Here is a 20,253-nt window from a genome sequence, read left to right as displayed (position 1 = left end):
TTGGTGTTGCTTCCCATGGCTACTCTTTCTGTGAGCTATGCTCTGCAGTCGGACTACATTTTCCGTAACGCGCAATGGGTGACCTTCACTACTGAATTTTCTTTTCAGATTAACTGTGGTAGCTCAAGGGGATGCTGGCTTTTATGCAAGCTTTCAAAACTTGCACATTTTTTATTTCATTAAAATATTTTTGCTGGTGTTTACAGTTGCCATCTAGCTAAAACTGTTTCATGGAAGGAAGAAGCCTGATATTTCAAATTTTAATGCTAAGGCAGATGAAAAGAAATAGAGAAAGTAATCAAACTTTCATGTAGAAGGAAAGTCCATTTGCACTTCTATGTGTGCTCTCTGATTAATCCAATTCTGTTGTTATTTACATAGTTTTCACATTTTATATTACTTTCTAGGCTACAGAAGAAGATGAACCACCTTATTCTACTTTTCTCATTGTTCTTGGCTCCAGCATTTGCTGACAAAGAAAGTCAGAAAACAAACCAAAACTTTTCTTCAAACAATGCCAGTCATAAACGACTGAAGAGAGACTGGATATGGAACCAAATGCATATCAAAGAAGAGATTGATACACCATTACCACACCATGTTGGCAAGGTAAATAGCAGTCTGTTAGCAATGAATAAATAGAAATGTAGACAGCAAATTAATATCTTGAAAAGTATTACTGGCTTGCAGTCTAGGCAGAATAGAAGAGAAAAAAAAGAAATAGAAATGGGACTTAATACCAACATACGTGTTAAAATCTTAAGAATGTGGACACAGAGTAAATCAAGACTCACGTCAAAGGGATTCTAATTCTTTTAAAGATTACAAATAAATTTTAGAGAATGGCAAGTATGGAGCATCCGCAGTGCAGAAACAATCGCATTGCATGCTGGTGCACAGTTAGGAAGGAAAGGCTGGCGGCTGATGTATGTTAATATTCTTCTGGCAGCTCAAGATTCTTTCAGAAACCTAAGAGATCAGCTAATAAAAACATATGCATTAAAAAACATACAGTTCACATCTCTCAGCTTGGATACAAAATAAAAGTGCTATGTTTAGGAATACTGTTACACAATCAAAAAATTTGTTTCACAAAGTGAAAGAAAATAATTTTTAAAAATAATAACGAGCATTGACCTGCTTGAAAACTCATTTTCTTCAGGGCAGTGCTCATAAAATCCTATGATTAACTGCGTATCACACAGACAAAGTTCTTCCAATCTAGTCTTTCAAATTGAACTACTTTGACACTTTTCAGATAAATGCAGTTGTACGTTTCCCTCCCATGTACAACAATCAGCACCTGTCAAGGCCGTCTCAGCAAAGTGAAACGGACCTTTCTGGATCAGTGCTGCTCACTGGCAGAAAGCACGAGAGAGAGAGAAAAGGGGCCATGGGGTGCTCTCAGCTAACAGAGGGCATCTCTGTTTCATTTCAGACTAATTCAGTAGCAGATTGAGGAGAACGCTTCTATTCCTGGAGCTGTCCTAAATAAGAGTAATTCACTTTGTACTGTGCTCTGTGGTCTTTCAACAGTGGAATGCCTCTGATTACTTTTGCAATGGCTGTGTTCAGTGCATTGCACTTGCAGGATTGAACACTTGATAAACCCTTTAAAAAAGGCCACAGCAGCAGCGTGGCAGAACTGAGTGACAGCGGCAGGAATATGCTGATACATTTTGATTTTATCTTTCATGACCTTGGCTGCTTTCCTTTTTATGTCCATCCTCAGTTTTAGAAAAGGCAATCTTGGAAGTCTATACCTTTTACACTGAATAAATAAATAAAAATTGAGAAAGAAGGCACAGACTATGCTATCTTTGAGACAAGGGTGGGGTTATTTCTCATGTTACGTCTCTGGAGCTGTAAACTGTTCTTCAGCCACCCCAGCAGCCAGAAGCATGATTAAGTATGTGGAATGAGGGAAGAAAATTTTAATGACACATTTCAAAACAGAAAACAGAAATGAAAGAATGTTCAACAATAAATGACAACTACAGAATAAATCAAATCCTGAATACCAAACAGCTGCAATTTATGAAAACGTCAGTAAGAAAAGACTAGAAATTCTTGGTCAAACCCAGCAATTATTGATAAATAGATTGCTGAAATAAGAATGCTGATATAGTGTATGGAAAATTGTGGTTTAAACCTTCTATCAGTGTCCTTAGATGGGTGAAGGTATAGAAAGGGAAGAATCATCAGATTATCTGCAGATTAAACAATGTGCAAAACCATTTGGGATTGGATTAAATTACATTTTAAAACTGACTGACGTTCATTCCTTTTACCCTGTCCCTTTTTCATTGCATATAATCTTACATTTTAAAATCTATGGGGTGGAAATTTAATCTTAACTGTCATAGCACGAGCCTAAAGACTCACTATAAAAAAATTGCATGTGACTAAACACAAGAAAGCTGCCAGCTACGGCAGGAATTCTGCTAAATGCTAAGTAATAGAAACTAATGTTGAATAATGTCAGTAGCTGTGAATATAGATTTGATTCTGTAATTCTGTGAAATCTAAGCAAAATCTCTGCTAAGTTCGGAAGGTTACTGGCAAACAAGAGTACCTCAAACTGAACATGGTGGCATGTGTTATTTCAGATATAATGAGGTTAATGATTTCTATGTATTAACTGCATGAACAATTTATATCTTTAGGAAATATGAGATACGATCCAAAAAAAGTGCTTCTTGATACATAAGTAAGCAAATTTCAGTCTGGAAGCAAGTTTCACCCTATAGCCCTGCATGGCTGTAGCTGCTGTGGTGCTGTTTGTTCAGCAATACTCCAGCTGACACCAAAAGTCTTGCTGCCTATTCTGGTTTCATACTGAGTCTGAAGAAGTCCTGATTGTGTTTATCTTCTGGTAGAAATTGTGTTGCATCCAGATGCCGAAGCCCACTTTTACCTCTTTGAATTATACTTTCCTTCTAGATCACATCAAGTGTAAGGAACAACAACGCTAAGTACATTCTCGAAGGTGAATATGCCAACACCATTTTTAAAGTGGAAGAAACCAGTGGTGATGTGTATGCATTTGAGAGACTAGACAGAGAAAAGAAAGCAGAGTATGAGCTGACAGCTCTCATTATTGACAGAAGAAACAACCAGTCACTGGAACCCCCGTCTAAATTCATTATCAAGGTTTATGATATTAATGACAATGTCCCCGTGTTTGTACAAAAGGTATTCAATGGATCTGTCCCAGAAATGTCACCAGTAGGTATGTTCTCCCATGGCCCATTTCCCTTCGTATCTCTGGTTAAAAAGCAGAATTTATGCTAAATATGCTGTTTGAAAATCCTTTTCTAGGAACCTCGGTTACCAAAGTGACAGCTGTAGACGCTGATGACCCAACAGTTACAGGTCACGCCACAGTTACCTACCAAGTCATTAAAGGAGACGAATACTTCACAGTTGATGACTCTGGTAGGTCAGATACGCAAATGTCCTTACACTTTGTCCTTACCTTACACTTTGAAGAAAATGTAGCTTAAGCCTTTTTCATTCTGGACAAGGGGGATAATAATTCAAAAATATAATTTTAACTATAATTTAGAAAGACTTTTCATTCACATTCACACAATGCCACTGTCTGCGTCTGGAAATGAACTAATAAAGTCAGGATATCAGGTGCCGTGAACTAAATGAGAAAATAAAAGGTCATTTTTTCCCCACTAATGAAGAGACTGACTAGGAACTAATATAAGTTCATGTTTTCAGTTTAGCATAGATACCATTCCTTTGACCAAACAGGAAAAGGGAATACATAAATTCTGAAGCAGCATTCAGTAATCAATAACTCAACCCTTTGCTTTCCTAAACTTTCCTGTTTGAATTTCACCCAGTTTTAAAAACAATGTCAGTATCTCTTGTAACCATACTAGTCCTCTGGAGCAAATAACTCAGATAAAGAGGTGCTCAGACAAACTCTCTAGATGCTGTAGCGACCAACATTAGACATCGTTAGACTGCTTCTAAACAGCAAAGATCAGTTTAAAGGAATGTATTGTACAAAATCTCCCAAATAATCCATCATGTAGAAAGATTTCTAACATTTTTAACCTTGGAAAAATACCACTGTAAAAATGCTACTTAAAGCTGAATGCGTGGCATAAGACAAAAATTTGCTGTCAAAATTAAGAGATGTTGGACATGCTGCAAAATCTAATCATATTCAATGTTATTTTTTCAAAGGTGTGATTTCTACAACAAGGGCTGATTTAGACAGAGAGAATCAATCAACATATGAAATTATTGTTAAAGCAAAAGATGCTCCAGGGTCTTCTGGTGATTCAAGCACAGCTACAGTCATTATCACATTAACAGACATCAATGACAACTTCCCAGTATTCAAACACCGTAAGTATAATGCAAGCACTGTACCATTTGGAAACCAAGGGTTAACACAACTATAACAAACATATGTCAGAGCTCATCACAATTCAGTTTTCCTTAAAAGTGGACCAAAGAGTCTTACATATTCAGAAGGTCTTCTGTATTTCAGCTCTAGCTACATTTCCTGGGTGACGCACACCTAGAGGAGAAAGTAAAAAACAGTATTAATTTCATCACTTTGTACAAGATCTTGACAATTTTGAGAATTAATTATACTTTTATAAAATTACATCAAAGTATGGTCTGTAGAGATATATAATGCTGAATTCTCAATGAAATATTTTTCTGTACATCCAGAAACTAAGAATAATTTTTAACTAAGTTCTAACTTCCATGTACACGCTCTTTATGTCTTTTTTGTTGTTTTTTTTAACAGCATCATTTCACTTTAAAGTTCCTGAAAACATTTCAGTAGGAGGAGAAGTTGGCAGAGTCAAAGTAGAAGACATTGATGAACCACAACATAGAAATACAAAGTACAGTTTTGTCAGAGGAGATTACAGGGACACCTTTGAAATTGTAGCAAATCCATTCACAAATGAAGGAATCATTAGGCCAAAGAAGGTACTTTTCCCAGTAACAATGATGATTATTTTGTTTTTCCATGTGTAACAAGAGTGTTTGATTCCGTTTGGGACCAGCAGTGGGGAAAAATGGAAATGTGTGGAAGTCAGCATGAAGTACATTAATCCTAAAAACCCTGTTCTGTAAGGTCTGTGAGAAGAAGAACTGGTGATTTCCCAGTCCATTTCAACTGCCAGTCCTGGGAAAATGTAGAATTAGTGCAGAGTGCAATGGGGACTATGTCAGATATTCAGGTTACGTGCTTTGGACTCCTCTCAAACTTCAGATACTTGGATGCTTCAAAGAGTCAGTGATTTTAAGAGTTGAACCAACTGACCAAGTCAAAGAATCTTTCCCTTCTGCAGCCCAACTGAAACCAAAGTAGAAAATGTGAACAAATCCACCTGACCACTCTTCTAAAAGTGCTCGGTTTGGCATTGCTCCAATCTGAGCCACAGCTCCCTTACTTTCCTCAGGGTGTTTTCAGAGCTTCCCCACTAATTCCTTATAACTCTTTAAGAGGACCCAGACTCTCCAAAGCCTTTATTATGGTCTACTCTTTGTTTTTTTAGTTCTCAGACCTACTTGATTTGTACCAAGGGACATTCCTGCGCTATGCATAGCACTGCCAAGCCAAGAGTTGATTGATTTCATTGACTTAGAGTAAAAAAAAAGAGGAGGGAGGACTATAAATCACCTCCTGTAATCCTCAGATTGACAGGAATGTGTTTTTCACTTCCAAATGTCTCTCTGTAACTGTTAAGACCAGAAATGTCATTAAGAAGACGAGAAAACTTTAAGGAAAAGAAGTACCAAGTATTCCAGGACGACAGTAAAGTCTTCAGCTGTGGTCACACTAGGTTTAAGCAGCTTTCCTTCACCAAATGCAGCCCTTCCCCTGGTCTTTCCAGAACCTGAAGGAATGTATTGCTTGCACCTTCTGCCCAGAGGAGCAGCAATAGCAGACCCCACACATACACACACTGCGTGATTTGGAATCAGCTCATCTTTTAACATGCAACGGGCAAAGTTCACCCCACTTTTTTGTAACATGCTTTTGGCCATGGACATGTCATAATTTCAAATATGCAGCCATGTGAGATAAAGTTTCAACTGTTAGATAAGCACTAGCAACTCCAATTGCAATGTCTACTCAGAGAGAAAAACAAGAGTTGCCACAATTAACTAGTGTGTATTTCACGGTGCTTTTGTAATCACAGGTGACAGTGCAAAGGGACCCAAATTTTGAAATGAGCAATAGTTTAGGCATTTCTTACTGCTCTAGCTCCTGGCCTTCCTTCCATTGTGTGATTCCTTTTATAATCTTAGTCAATGGGAAAAACAAGGAAGCGGATGTCATTTATCACTGATAGCCCCAGCTATCAGTCAGTGCAGCTATGAAGTCTGCCTTGAATGACTTCACAACAGAAAGCCTCATCAAGAAGAGGAGAATCTGGTTCACAACCTTTGATAAAAATGAGTTAAACAAGTTTTGGTAGCTACAGAATTATAAAAAGAAAACTACTGAAACCAAAAAATACTTGCTGAACTTAGAATACTGGATGAATCTGTTCAAAACCAGAAGTTGCTCAAGCCACTCTATGAAAGAGAAGTTCAGTTTGGAAATGCTCTCCCACAAGTCTAGCTAAGGTGCAATTTGGTAATATTTCCAAACATGAATTAGAGCACGGGGCTTAAATTTGCATAGATAACTAACGTGAAGTTTCCTTAGACATCTCCAAAGGAAGAATATCTATGTTTGTCTTTCTTCTAGCCCCTGGACTTCGAAAAAGTAGCAGAATACAAGTTTGACATTGAAGCAACAGATCCCACAGTTGATCTTCGCTATTTTAAAACCGGTGGCTCTAGGAGCATTTCAACAGTCACCATCGAAGTCACTGATGTTGATGAGCCTCCTGTCTTCACTAAACTACCATATGAATTTAAAGTAAGGGAAAATGATCCAGAAATAAGAACACTTGGTTCTGTTTGGGCACACGACCCTGACGCAGCTAAACGGAAAATCAGGTAACACAACACCAGCTTTAGTAATTCTATTTTAAAGTGGAGAATTCATTCATGATTCCAAGAATTTGACAAAGAACTGAGACCTATTTTTCAGAATCTGCATGCAAAAAAAAAAAAACCCCACAAACCAATTTGATTTTTCTGGCACTGCAGCCATGGACTTACATGGTAAGCAACAAATATGAACATAAATTAACATTTACCCATGTAATTACCACACACTTACTGATAAAACATTTGCATATTTACAGGAAAATGCATAATCCTGGATATCTTTACATGGTTATAATTTATTGTTATATTTTTTAATTGTAATAACTCTCTCAAGCATGTGCTTTGAAAAGAAAATAGACTTCTGAAACAGCAAAAGACAATAATCTGGAAACTCTTCCAATAGATATATTTTGCTCTCACAGCTTGCATAATTTTAGGGAAATATTCTGAGACCGTCTGATCAAGATATTAACGTAATTAGTCACACAAGTACTCTCTGACCTTCCACTACGAAGAACTGAAGAGAAACACAGTATTACCACCCTTGCATTGACGTATCTCTTTTTAAACAAAAAACAGATTTAGTCGACGAAGAGCTAGCCCTAATGGAGACTACATTAGGGTGTCTGATACTGGAATTATTCAACTTCCCAAGCCACTGGACAGAGAATTCAGTTCCTCATACAACATCACTGTAGCGGCTCAGGAAATCCTTGAAGATGGTAAGCGCGATCCACTTCCCTATTTGAAAGAAATCAGTGTAAAACTTTACAGCAGCACTGTAGCTTATCAAAAGGAAAGCCGCAACCTGACAGCCTGTTTCCACTAAGCTGCGAATGAAAGGGATGCTTGCAGGGTTTGCACAATAATCTTCTAAATCAAATGAGTACCTACAAATAGGTCAAATACAGTTTTAAGATTTGGCCCCTAGCTATTATGAAAATGCATTAAGTTTGTTACAAGGAATAAAGAGGGCATGAGGAGAGGAAGCAGCCTGGGAAACAGGGATAAGCCTGTGGTTAGAGCAGCAACATCCCAGCCAGCTTCACCCACTTACTCAGTTACAAAATCCCGCTCCCACGCTGCCACCCAGGAAGCATCGCTGCACAGGCATCTCTGCATAGCGTCGCTCAGGTTCGGGAAGCAGGAGAGGCCTGGGGGCCGGTCCCAAGTCGGTTTGCGGGAGGCCAGCCTTTTCTGGAGGGTGAAAGATATTTCATAATATAGACATGGCCTGTTCTATGCCTGTTGCCTTAGTGCCAGATCCCATAGCCACACAGTGTGTAGAATCAGGAAGCCATAAGCAATTGTCGTTTTCTTCCTCACAGCTCCTTGATTTAGCCCAGTATGAGAGTGTTTAGGAAAATATCTGAATCTGTCAAAGTTTAAATTAATGATGGAGCTAGAAACTCTCCATGTTCGTCATACAGGAAGCACAGAGGTGGACACAATGAGTGGAAAGGGAGGGCCAGACAGCAGTGATATTCCAGACATCTGAGAGACCTGTACTGTTGTTGTCATTTCAGGCCATCTTTCTGACAGAGAATCACATGCCCAAGTTCACGTAATAGTTACTGATGAAAACGATAATGCTCCAGAACTTGTTTATCCTGAAGAACCCAGAGTGTGTGAAAATGCTGCACCAGGAAAGGTGAGACAGGAGGGAGAGTTTTTCCCTTAAACCTTAATTATCTACTTGCAAGCTCAAGTGAAAGATGTCTTTTAATAAAAGTTAGTCTCAGTTTTCATACCCAAGCACCTGATCATTTCACTGATTTCCAAAATGTCAGCAGTCAGAAATGTCTCTTCAGGACTTTACACTGTTGGAATATTGACTTTTATCTGCTTATGCACATGGTCTGCACAGTTGTTTTCCCTCCAGGCTTTTAAGTATGTATGTGCATTAGCAATTGAACCATGAAGTACAGTCAAGCCTTGCAGAGCAAAAATTAGCAATTGAGTTTTATCACACAAATGTTCATACGTGATACTGAGAATTAAACCATTTCAAAGTACTAAGAGAAGCATGGCTGCATGCAACATTATTGTAGTATTCGTCAGAGTGCGAGTATCTCCATGCACCAATAGTGTTAGTATTTGGGGGTTTAGATGTTTGGCCTCAGACACAAGTATTTAGCCCGTACATGTAATATTTGTTTAATTAAGAGACTTTGTCACAAACTGGACTCTCTGATGGAATCTGTTAGAACACATAAGGTATTATTTCACCTTTAATTTATTTTTTGAAATACCTTTGGGACATAATCATACATATTTTTTTCTATTTTATACATCTAATCTACCCCAGGTTGAGGTTTTCAAAAACAAGCATGCCATTCAGGAGTGGCAGTCTCAATGACAATCAATAAATGAGTCATACTTCTAAGTAAGTTGAACACTTCAGAAGACAGCCATCTTAGGTATTTAGATGAGCCATGTCTTCAAGCATAAGACTTTTTTTATGCTTTAATTACACAAGATTCCTTCTTCTGTTTCCCACCTGTGAATGAAGGGGCAAAACTACTCTTTTTGAAGACCTACAAGGAAATCACTTGCCTTGAAAGAACTTGAGGAGGACCATCACAAGATATCTTCGTCCTGCCCTTTACTGAGGGGTTATACAGGATACACAGCCCAGTTCTAACTTAAATACTGTAAGCAGTTTTATCACTGGAGGCAATGTATACTGAAAACTATGACCTCTTCCATCTTTGTAGGTAATCATCAGGATTTCAGCGACTGACAAGGATGAAATATCACCTAGAGGTTTCTTCAAATTCTCCCTGGCCACAGAAGATAGCAACTTCTCCTTGGTTGAGAACTACGGTAGCGTACCCCTGCAATGCATTTTCTCAGCTAGCCAGAGTGAGACACTAGGACACAGGGGAGAAAAGCTGTAGCAATGACCTATGATTGGTCTAGATGAGCTAAGTAACAATTTATTTTTAAGGGCTTAACTTACTGAAAAAAAAGGTTGGTTGTTGCCACCCAAGTTTCACTAGGCTCTCTACAGGCTGGCTCTGTCTAAGGGGAAGATGTACCAACTGACTGATAATCTATAAGGAAAATCTTGTAGAGATTATCACTTAATTAGATGTCGTTGCTTCTTCCAGATAACACAGCTAATATCACTGTCAAATATGGACAGTTTAATCGTGAACTTGCCAAAATCCACTACCTGCCTGTCATCATCTCAGACAACGGTGATCCTGAGCTCAGCAGCACAAATACACTTGTCATCAGTGTCTGCAAGTGTAATGAAAAAGGCAACTTCACGTTTTGTGAGGAAAGAGCTAAACAAGTTGGAGTTAGTATGCAAGCACTGGTGGCAATTTTTATCTGTATCTTCACAATCATTGGTACGTATTTGTAATGTACGTATTTCGTAATGTTCTCTGACTTAAAATGTGGGGATTGTTTTGTTTTTTCTTAACCGAGATCTACAAAAGCTTTCTGGCTATAAAATGGTCACAAAGGCAGAAATACCATAACTATTTGATTCATCTCACTTGCTCTTTCTATTGGGCCTGTTAGTATAGTTTCAGCTACAAAGCTGTTCGTTCTGTTGGAAAGGCTGAGTCACTGGAAAGGTTATAGCACGTATGCATAATATACTTGATTTACTGTTACTAGGCTCACATGCAGCTATAAAACAGGAAATTTGTGCTGGGGCAATAACAATAGAATTCATGTTTCCAGAGGCTGAACTAGTCTGGAAACCCTTTAAACAGTACAGTGAGCATATATACATAAATAAATCTGTCACAAATCAGCAGACGAGTACCTATTTGCTGTATTTGGAAGGGGCAACATTTTTTCTTGCTTGAGAAGAGGCCGCCTTCGCAATTACCATATAAGTAGCATTTGATGCCTGGTATTAAAAGATTTACCAGTTCAAGGCAGTAGTTGATTCAATGAACTTGTGACACTATGCATTTGTACTTGTGATTCCAGCTCAAGAGTCAGTTGTACAATTCCTGTACAGACTGAACTGCTTTGAGAACATACAAATCCTACAGTTAAAACAGTATTTTAAACTTTTTTTTTAATAAATATGTGTTAAAAAAAAAAATCACTCTGGGAAAAAAAAAACACTTCAGACTGTGTTACATATCTTAAATGCAATTTGGTTTACTTCCTTACTTCTCTATTTACATGTGCTCATCTAAGTTTTCTTTGCAGTAATCACATTGCTAATTCTTCTAAGAAAGAGACACAAGAAGGACTTGAGCGGTCTTGGGAGGAATGTGGCAGAGATTCACGAGCAGCTTGTCACTTATGATGAAGAAGGTGGTGGTGAAATGGATACCACCAGCTATGATGTATCTGTACTCAACTCTGTCCGCAAGAACGGTATAAAGCCAGAAGCAGTTCCCTCTCAATATGCACAAGTCCAAAAGCCTCCTGGAAATATAACTTCTGGTGCTGGAGAAATGGAAATGATGATTGAGGTTAAGAAGGATGAAGCCGACAATGACAGGGATTTGCTGCCATATGACACACTTCACATTTATGGCTACGAAGGTGCCGAGTCCATTGCAGAATCTCTCAGTTCTTTGGAATCAGGCTCCTCAGACTCAGATATTGATTATGACTTTCTAAATGACTGGGGACCCAGGTTTAAAATGTTAGCGGAGCTGTATGGATCAGAACCAAATGAAGATTTTGTGTATTAAGTTCAAATTAGCCATGAATTTTCTCCCTCCCACTATGGATAGACATCAAGAGCCTGCCAATGGCCAAAGAAGAACTCACGGCTCTTCACCCAAGCCATACTAGGATTTCAAACAGACATGAAAAGAAACCTGACAGCAGTAGGGTTAAAAAGAAACACACAGATCACATATACTGACTTCCCCCAGCACTGCTATCCTTGCTAACATTCAAGTTCTTTCCCCGAAATTGCTGCTCAAGGACCTGCTCAAGTCTTCTAGGACACAACTCCTCTCCCTATCCAGATAGACACTTCTTCATAAAAAGTGGGTTTGTCTCCAGTTTCTCCTTCATTCCTGTACTCCTGTACTGTTTTCACCAACATGCATTCAAGGTCACCATCCGCTGGAACAGAGAGGTTCGGTGGCATTGGGAAGGAATGTTTTGAATAACCTCCTGTATCTCCAGCCGTCTGGTTTGCCTGGCCCTCTTGTAACATCTTTATTGATATTCCACACTTATGCTTACCCAGCAGAGGAGAAGAGGAACATATGGTCTATCACTTAATATTAGAAATTATTCCATCACTTTCAAAAAGAGCCATGATTTTTCCTTCTTTCCAATCTATTAATTATTCTTGCTTTATAGTCTTCTACTACATACATGAGCTACTGAAGATAAAATTAGACAGGATTTTTACATGCACAATCTGGTTTCATCTGTCATTTTTAACAGCCTGATGATGATTTCAGGCACCTTTCTGGTGTGCTAGAATTTGCTCTAGCTAGCAGCAAACTTGTTTTTTCTTTCTGTAAATAGGATCTCGGTGTTACTCAATGGAACATATCCTGCAGGGCAGGAAATGTGGTGATCAGGGGAATGTTAAGACTCCAATACTGTAAATCTCTCTAGATGGCAACATAGGTCTCTCTAGATTTCTAAAGAGGTTGAATAGGTTTTTTATTCAACGTTAATAAAGCAATTGTATTTTTTCAGGGACAAACAAATGAAGGGCCTCATTACTGTGAAACTGTTTTGATTTTTTTCTAAGCAGGTACTGTAAAATGGGTATTTTCCACCTAGGAAAATATTGCAGACTGAAACAAGAATGCTACACACCTATACATTTGTCTGCATAAAAGAACCACACATGTAAGTAAAGTTTTGAAGCTGCAACTACTATGTCCCTGGTAAGCATGTGTTCAGTTTCTCACCTGATGAAGAGCCACAGAATGAACAGAATGAAACTTCCCATGCAGGAAGTTACCCAGCCAAATACATTTTGTAAAAAGCGGGTCTCTTAGGACAATGGCCTGTCTCTGGCTTCTGGCAATGCAGATTCCCACTGCCTCACTGCCTAGGAACAGAGCCCTACCACACAGATACTCAATTTTGCAGAATCTGTGCTGGAGCTGTATGTATTAGTTTAGTTCATTTGATTATTTAAATTTGGTAGCTAACCAAATAATACTAAATCCTTTTTTTTTTCCTAAACTAGTATAGTGGAACCTCACAAATTTGCTTTTCACTTATTCATGTCATCTCTAATTTACACTCCCCTCCCCTAAAATGCTTTCCTAGCAGGAAATAGAATGCACTATAATATGGTCTCACATTAGTCCTCACTACTGTAAAAAGTTGTCTAATACAGTACTTAGCTGGACACTGATGCCTACTATCATCAATAACATAATCACTCAAATTTTGAAATATGAACTAAAGGAAAACTAAGTAGAATTTTGCCCATCAGTCAAATCAGCTCTGGATCACATCCTTTATAAAAGAAGTACATTTTGGGATGACAGCCTTGGGTTTATTTTTAATGTGTTCATTCTCTTCTGTTTTGCTTAATCCAGTCAACAGCGTATACTATTGAGGTTCCACGTGTTAGTGTATTATAAAGAATGCTAACTAATAATACTTACAGTTTAAGGTTTTCATCAATAACTAAGGTATTGGCTATCAACAGGTAAAGTTAGTTATGAAATTATTTAGTGCAGTAAGTAATGTACTGTGGTAAGCATCATCCAGATAGTATTACCTGTAATCGCTATTTTTAAGCCTGTTTTATAAAGCTGTTTTAAGGAATACTGTATCAATTTCCACTGTATAAAGATGTTTGCACTGGATAGTTTCTTTTTATATTCCTGTACTGTATTTTTTTTTTACTACATAAAAACCAATCTCAAGTTTGGATTTTCTGTGCATTAATGAGTATCTCACAGAAGACAATACCAGGTTTTGTAGCACAGTGAACTCAACCATAAAAACACTGGCATCTACGCTCTAAGCAAAGTCAGACTAGACACAAATTCACCAAACGACTTTCCGTAAAAGAACTTTTCTCCTACTCTTTGGAAAACTGTCAGTAAAGCTCCTGGAGTAAGGAAGAGAAAAGCCCCAACAGTCCAGTCTGGTTTCAGCAGCTGGTAAGGTTGAACCCTCTGACTTCGGAGGACTGGTATCTGCCAGTGCTACAGGATGCATTCAATTTCTGAGCAGATGTTTGGTATTTTAGCAGCCAGGCATCAGGGTGATTTTGAATGACCATATTTTCTGAGACCCTGCCCTTTTTTCCTACTGGAAAAGTACTCCTCTCAAATGGTAAAGAGCACACTGCACAACAGAAAGTACTAACACCCTGGGTCACTACACACCACCCACCTGCGGGGGAACTACACAGATGCTCACCACCTGAGCGGTCCATCGGGGTTACCTCAGTGGGAAAAAAGGATGACATCCCCAGCACCACCACCCGGCCCCTGGCCTGCTATCTTCTTCTCTGATCTGCTGCTACACACATATCCAAGCAGGATTACTCTGTAGTACACAAAAAGCTCCAGCTTTCTCACAGTCCAGGATTTAGATAGGACATGACAGAACAGTACACACCTGTGACAGAAAAAAAAAAAATGACCCCTAAGTTTGCAGCTTTAGATAGCACAGTTTCTTACCATTTCTTTTCGCTATTAATAATGACTACCCCAATATATTCCCAAGATTATTCTAGTGCTTTAAAAAAAAAAAAAACACATCACTTTTCCCCAGATATGGCACTTATAATTTACAAAGCCTGGAATAAAGCAAAAAAGTTCAATTCCTTCACTGTTAATTGCCATGAGCAAACTCCAGATCAAACACACTTTAGCACAAGTTGTATTAAAAACACAATAGATGTGCTAATTATGTTATAATGAAATGCATTTTTCCATACAAAGAATTTGATTAAACAGCTACTTGCAACTTGTAGCAGAGATTCTCATAAAGGTTTTCATTATTCATTTAATTAATATGCATTTTAATCTCTTATCCCTAAAAATACATCATAAATTATTATTTTATTACATTCAGATGCAGAAGATCATGCCATTTAATACAGGTTTTTTACTCCCACCCCATTAGAATTTTTTATGAAATAATGCCTTGCGATCAGAATCCTTGATACGTGTAAAAGTAGCAATGAAAAGCTGTCTGAATATTAACACCTAGCACACTGCTGCACCTTCCAGATAGGTCAGGTGAGCTAAGGTCCTGTTATCAAAACAAATTTCCACTGTTCAGAGAAAGAAAGAACAATTGTATCGGGTATTATCCGATTACAGTCCAGTACTACTGATACACTGTCAGGAAGAATAGAACAGCAAATCCAGTGAAAACAGAAGGATTGGTAATAAAAGGAAGAAAAAACAATCTTCTCCGAGTTCTTGTTCTCCAATTAGTGGGTTCTTCCCTTTTCTCCTTTCAGCACCAGGAGGGACCAGCCAACCTGGCAATCAGACCTGCTTAAGCACAGGTATTGTCATCCAGCCTGGATTAACTGTAGTGAGCAAGTCACATAAAGCCACACTGGTTTTTCGGAGCTTATTGTTCAGGGTACAGATCCACCCATATACATTTATTTTAAATGTTTTCACTCCTATGCATATGTCACATGCAGGGGAAATGCTCATGGTGGTGGTAACCATGCAGATGTACTATCCTATTTGGCTAGAAATAACAGTTATACTTATTCCCATTATATTTCAGGTGGGGCTAGGACAGAAGAAAAGAATAATCACCATCTTTCCTGACCATCTCCCTTCCTACTTTTTTTTTTTTTTTTTTAATAAATGCTTCAAGTTTGAGGGAGTAAGAAATAAAATTCTTGTGGTTTTGCCTTCACATGCTTCCTGGAATGAAAGAAATCATCAAGGTGGTATCTTTCCCATTTAAGAAGCTACCACAATTTTACTGTAGCACAAGTCAAGTCTTACCGGGAACTAAGTAAGAGTCTGATCAGATCAAAGTGGACGATTTAGCCTAAATCTAGTCCATAGAAAAAGCATGACAGAAAACAAAACAACAAAGACATCCTTTTAGTCTGCATCAGAAAAAGGAAAAGAAAACAAAACCAGCCAAACTCTTTCATGAGCAATAAAAACCCACAGATCTTTGCCGACTTCTCTCAGTTTCCTGACTTTGTTCCTGCCTGGCCTGAAAGAAAAGGGAAAAACAGCATTTCCTGCCACTTCTCCCCAGGGAGGGGCTGTCCCACCTGCTTTCCCACAGGACTCTTTAATTCGTTCTAGTTAACCCCTTCATCAATGCCCCAATCGATCAGAAACCTCCGCCATTCCTCCATTCCTCGTTAAAAAGGACCCTGTACTTGAAAGCCAGTGCTCTCAACGGAGCTGCCAAAACAAGCAGGAGGAAGCAAGGCAGAGCTCACCCCGCAAACACATCTCAAAGAGGATAACCCAAATCAGGTTTTTCTGAAGGATAACCCAAATCAGGTTGTTTTTCTGAAGGATAACCCAAATCAGGTTTTTCTGAAGGATAACCCAAATCAGGTTGTTTTTCTGAAGGATAACCCAAATCAGGTTTTTCTGAAGGATAACCCAAATCAGGTTGTTTTTCTGAAGGATAACCCAAATCAGGTTTTTCTGAAGGATAACCCAAATCAGGTTGTTTTTCTGAAGGATAACCCAAATCAGGTTGTTTTTCTGAAGGATAACCCAAATCAGGTTTTTCTGAAGGATAACCCAAATCAGGTTGTTTTTCTGAAGGATAACCCAAATCAGGTTTTTCTGAAGGATAACCCAAATCAGGTTGTTTTTCTGAAGGATAACCCAAATCAGGTTTTTCTGAAGGATAACCCAAATCAGGTTGTTTTTCTGAAGGATAACCCAAATCAGGTTTTTCTGAAGGATAACCCAAATCAGGTTGTTTTTCTGAAGGATAACCCAAATCAGGTTTTTCTGAAGGATAACCCAAATCAGGTTGTTTTTCTGAAGGATAACCCAAATCAGGTTTTTCTGAAGGATAACCCAAATCAGGTTGTTTTTCTGAAGGATAACCCAAATCAGGTTTTTCTGAAGGATAACCCAAATCAGGTTTTTCAGCCAGCCAGCAGCAGCCGGGCTGCAAGCGGTCCAAGGAGCGATCGTGGCGGCCCGGCCGCGGCCCCGGGCCTGGCCTGCGCTGCCCCGCGGAGCCGCCCCGCTCAGGCGGACGGGCTCGAAGGGAGGCGCGCTGCTCCGCACCCCCGCCGCCCCGCCTGCGGGCACCGCCCACCGGGCCGCGGCTCCCCGGGGCAGCGCCCGGCCGCTGCAGGCCGCTTCTGCGCAACGGGGGCGGCACGGAAAAACCGGACCGCAACGCCAGGCCGCGCCCCACCACTTCCAAAGGTCTTTTCGGAGCGGCCGCCTAAAAACGCCAAAGCCCGAAGGGAGCCTCGGGTGCCGGTGCCGCGCGCAGCCCGTCCCGCGCCACGCGTGTGCAGAACGCGCGCGAGCGGCCCGGCGGGGGCTCGCGAGCCCCGCCGCGCGGAGCGCCGCCCGCTGCGCCCCCGCCCCCGCCAGGTGGCGCTCGGCCCCAGCGCGCCGCCGAGGGCCGCTCCCCGCGCGCGCCCGGGCCCTGCCGACGCAGCCGGCTGCGTCACCGCCCGCCCGCGCGCGCCCCGCCCTGTCAGCCCGCGCGCGCGCGCTTCATTCCTCTTCAGCAAAAGCCGCCGTGGAAGCAAGGTGGTGGCGTCGGTGTCGTCATGCCTCAGCGCTGGCCTCATGGAAACACGCGGAGCTTTCCAGAAGCCGGCAAGGCAGCGAAGGCTGCATTTGTCAAGGAAAAGGGAGCCATCTTGCCCAGGCAGAGTTTTGGAGGGCATAAAGGGCAGGGAAACAGCGTTGGGGAAAGGCTGCAGGCTCCAGGTGTCTGCTGCATTCGCAGCTCAGCCCACATCACCCTACTCGGGCCATGGGTACCCGTTTGCCAGCAGGAGTCAAATATTAAGTCCTGCTGGTTTGTCGTAAGACATGGAAATCTGGTTTTGATGATGAAGTTGTTGTCCAACCCTGCTTCTGTACAGTACTTTTCCTTCCAAACCAAACTGCAACTGCTAATCAGGATCTTCTCAAGCAATACCAAATAATTTTTATTTTCAGTGACTCTAACAGTTGGGTTTTGCCTTGAACGAGTTTCTTTGTGTATGAACACATGCATTATCCACTAGTCAGTATCTGTTTATTATTTTTGTATTATAACCATGCAGCAAAACTTTCCCAAGTAGCCACAAACAAACCAGTAAAAAAAAAGTACCAGGAACCTTTCAGTGACCACCAAAACGTTGAAAGTATTCACCGAAATCACTTGTCACACAATTACAGATTAATGGCTTCATGGAAGTCAAAGACTCCTTGCAAGTGGATTTAATTCAGTACTTGTAATCAGTAAGTTAATCAGCCTTCATCCTCTCTCCTCCTCCTACTCCTCTAGACAGATTACTGTAACTGCTGATCCACCAGCTCTGCAAATCTCAGCGTGCAGGGTGGTAGGAGGGGCAGGCTCTGCCTTCGGGACCCAAAACAATGCTGTCTGCAGGTCTTCAGGATGAACCCAAGCTGGTCAGTCACAAAGAATAGGAGCAAACACCTACACCAGTTTAAAATCTGTTTCTGATATTTTACTGGGCTAAGGAAATGGTAAAGGTTTATGGCAGAGTAGGTGATTGTGCACACTGGCAATCTGCTGCGCCTCCCACGGCTGTCTAGCAGCTGCTTCTCAGTCCACCGCCTCTCCAGGTCACTCCTTTCTCACTCTTACAGCCAGCTCCAGCCTCGCTCTCTTCCTCCCTCTCTGCACGGTGGCAGCTGTGTGTCCCCCCTGTTCTGCAAAAAGCCTGGTGCTCCTTCCTTCATGCCCCCCCAACGCCACATGCCCACGTACAAGCGGTGCTGGGCTGCACGGACGCCGCGCTGACAGCCTCTGCAGAGCCAGCCTCCCTCAGAGCAGGCAGAATGACCCAGCTGAACACGCAGGCCTCTGGGCACCCGTACAACTGATGCTGGCAGCACTATGGCAAAGGACTTGGCAGCAGCCACCACCCCTCCGGTCCCACCTCAGTCGCTCCTTCATTACTTCTTCCCATGCTACAGACTGAGCGCTCCCATCCATGTCACGCTCAATTCCCCGAACGCAATGTTCTGCCTGATCCTCTGCCACTGCAACAGTTTGCAATGCACTCACGGCAGGAGGGTTGGGAGTCCCAGCGCTGCCGCTGCACTCCCTACCCACTACCACCCCTCCCCTTGAATGCCTGGTGACCTTGCAAAACTTTGCGTAAGAATATGCCCCAAAACAGCTCCTTGATAGCAAGCCAATCTTGCTAGGATGAAGAGAGGAGGAAAGAGAAACATAGCCGCACCTGAAAAAACCGGTCAAAAAAGCACATTGAAAACAGGAGGAAAAAAAATTATTTCTCCCTCTGATCCAATACGTTATCTTCCATACAAGTAGCAAATTGTAGCAAATGCTCTGTAAGCAGAGACTAGCCTGAGGGACAGGGCCGCCTCATCCCTCAGCAGCCGCTGAGCCACCTCAGCCTGCTCAGCTCACACATCTGATCCGTTCCCCTGGCGCGCGCGGTCCCATCCTGCCGCCGTCCGCGCCTCTCTCCTCCCGCGGATGCTGAGCACCGCACAGCCAGCAACCAGGGCCCCGCGAGCAAACCACACACCTGCCAGGCCTCCTTCTCCTTTAGAGAACCAGCGCGCATTTCACCCATACGTGCAGCTGAGAATAGCTGTGGATTTCTTCCTAAAACTGCGGTCCTGGCAGATTGCCAAGCAGAAGCGAGGACCTGAAGCCTCTGCCCAGGTCAGCAGGTCCGCTTGCAGGCAGCCCTGCTTGCACAGCCTTGGCCTGCTCAAAGGGCAGCAAGGGGAAGTTTTGTGCTCCTTCCCAGACCAGCCAGCGCAAACGTCGGTGAAGTTGCCGCTGGGATTTACCATGCCTCGGTGTACAGCAGAGTAGGTGGCTTCCTGGTTGAGGAATTACTGAACAGGAGGGAGGGTGGATAGAGATTCTAGGAGTATGTAACACAGCTGGGGAGAGTATGAAGCTCTCCTCTGTACCACTCAGTTGGGTAAGAGCCATCCATGTGGATACCGAAACATCCCAAATGTCATTGCTAACTACTCCAGCTTTAGCTGTCTGATGATTTTGCAAACCTGGAGTACTTTGCCATTGAAAACATGGGGGACAAGCAGACACAAGCAGTGCACTGTCCTCCTAACAGCACTGTGCTTGAGAATGCCATGAGCTCTGCAATTGCAGACAGGTAAGGATCCAGAG

The 20,253-nt window shown here is 41.4% G+C and overlaps 1 protein-coding gene across 1 annotated transcript; it reads left to right on the top strand.

Moving 5' to 3' along the window:
- Positions 1 to 411: 411 nt before the first annotated feature.
- On the top strand, positions 412 to 11,669 carry CDH5 (cadherin 5). Its single transcript, XM_075715538.1, has 11 exons — positions 412 to 609; positions 2,944 to 3,232; positions 3,322 to 3,438; positions 4,207 to 4,371; positions 4,784 to 4,971; positions 6,746 to 6,999; positions 7,573 to 7,715; positions 8,520 to 8,644; positions 9,711 to 9,819; positions 10,107 to 10,352; positions 11,176 to 11,669. The coding sequence occupies exons 1-11, from the start codon at positions 421 to 423 to the stop codon at positions 11,667 to 11,669; spliced, it is 2,319 nt and encodes a 772-aa protein (XP_075571653.1). The 5' UTR covers positions 412 to 420.
- Positions 11,670 to 20,253: the final 8,584 nt, after the last annotated feature.

The sequence above is a fragment of the Pelecanus crispus genome, chromosome 8 (assembly GCF_030463565.1).
Source record: "Pelecanus crispus isolate bPelCri1 chromosome 8, bPelCri1.pri, whole genome shotgun sequence".
Classification (NCBI taxonomy): Eukaryota; Metazoa; Chordata; class Aves; order Pelecaniformes; family Pelecanidae; genus Pelecanus; species Pelecanus crispus.
This window is presented reverse-complemented; position numbering and strand designations above follow the sequence as displayed.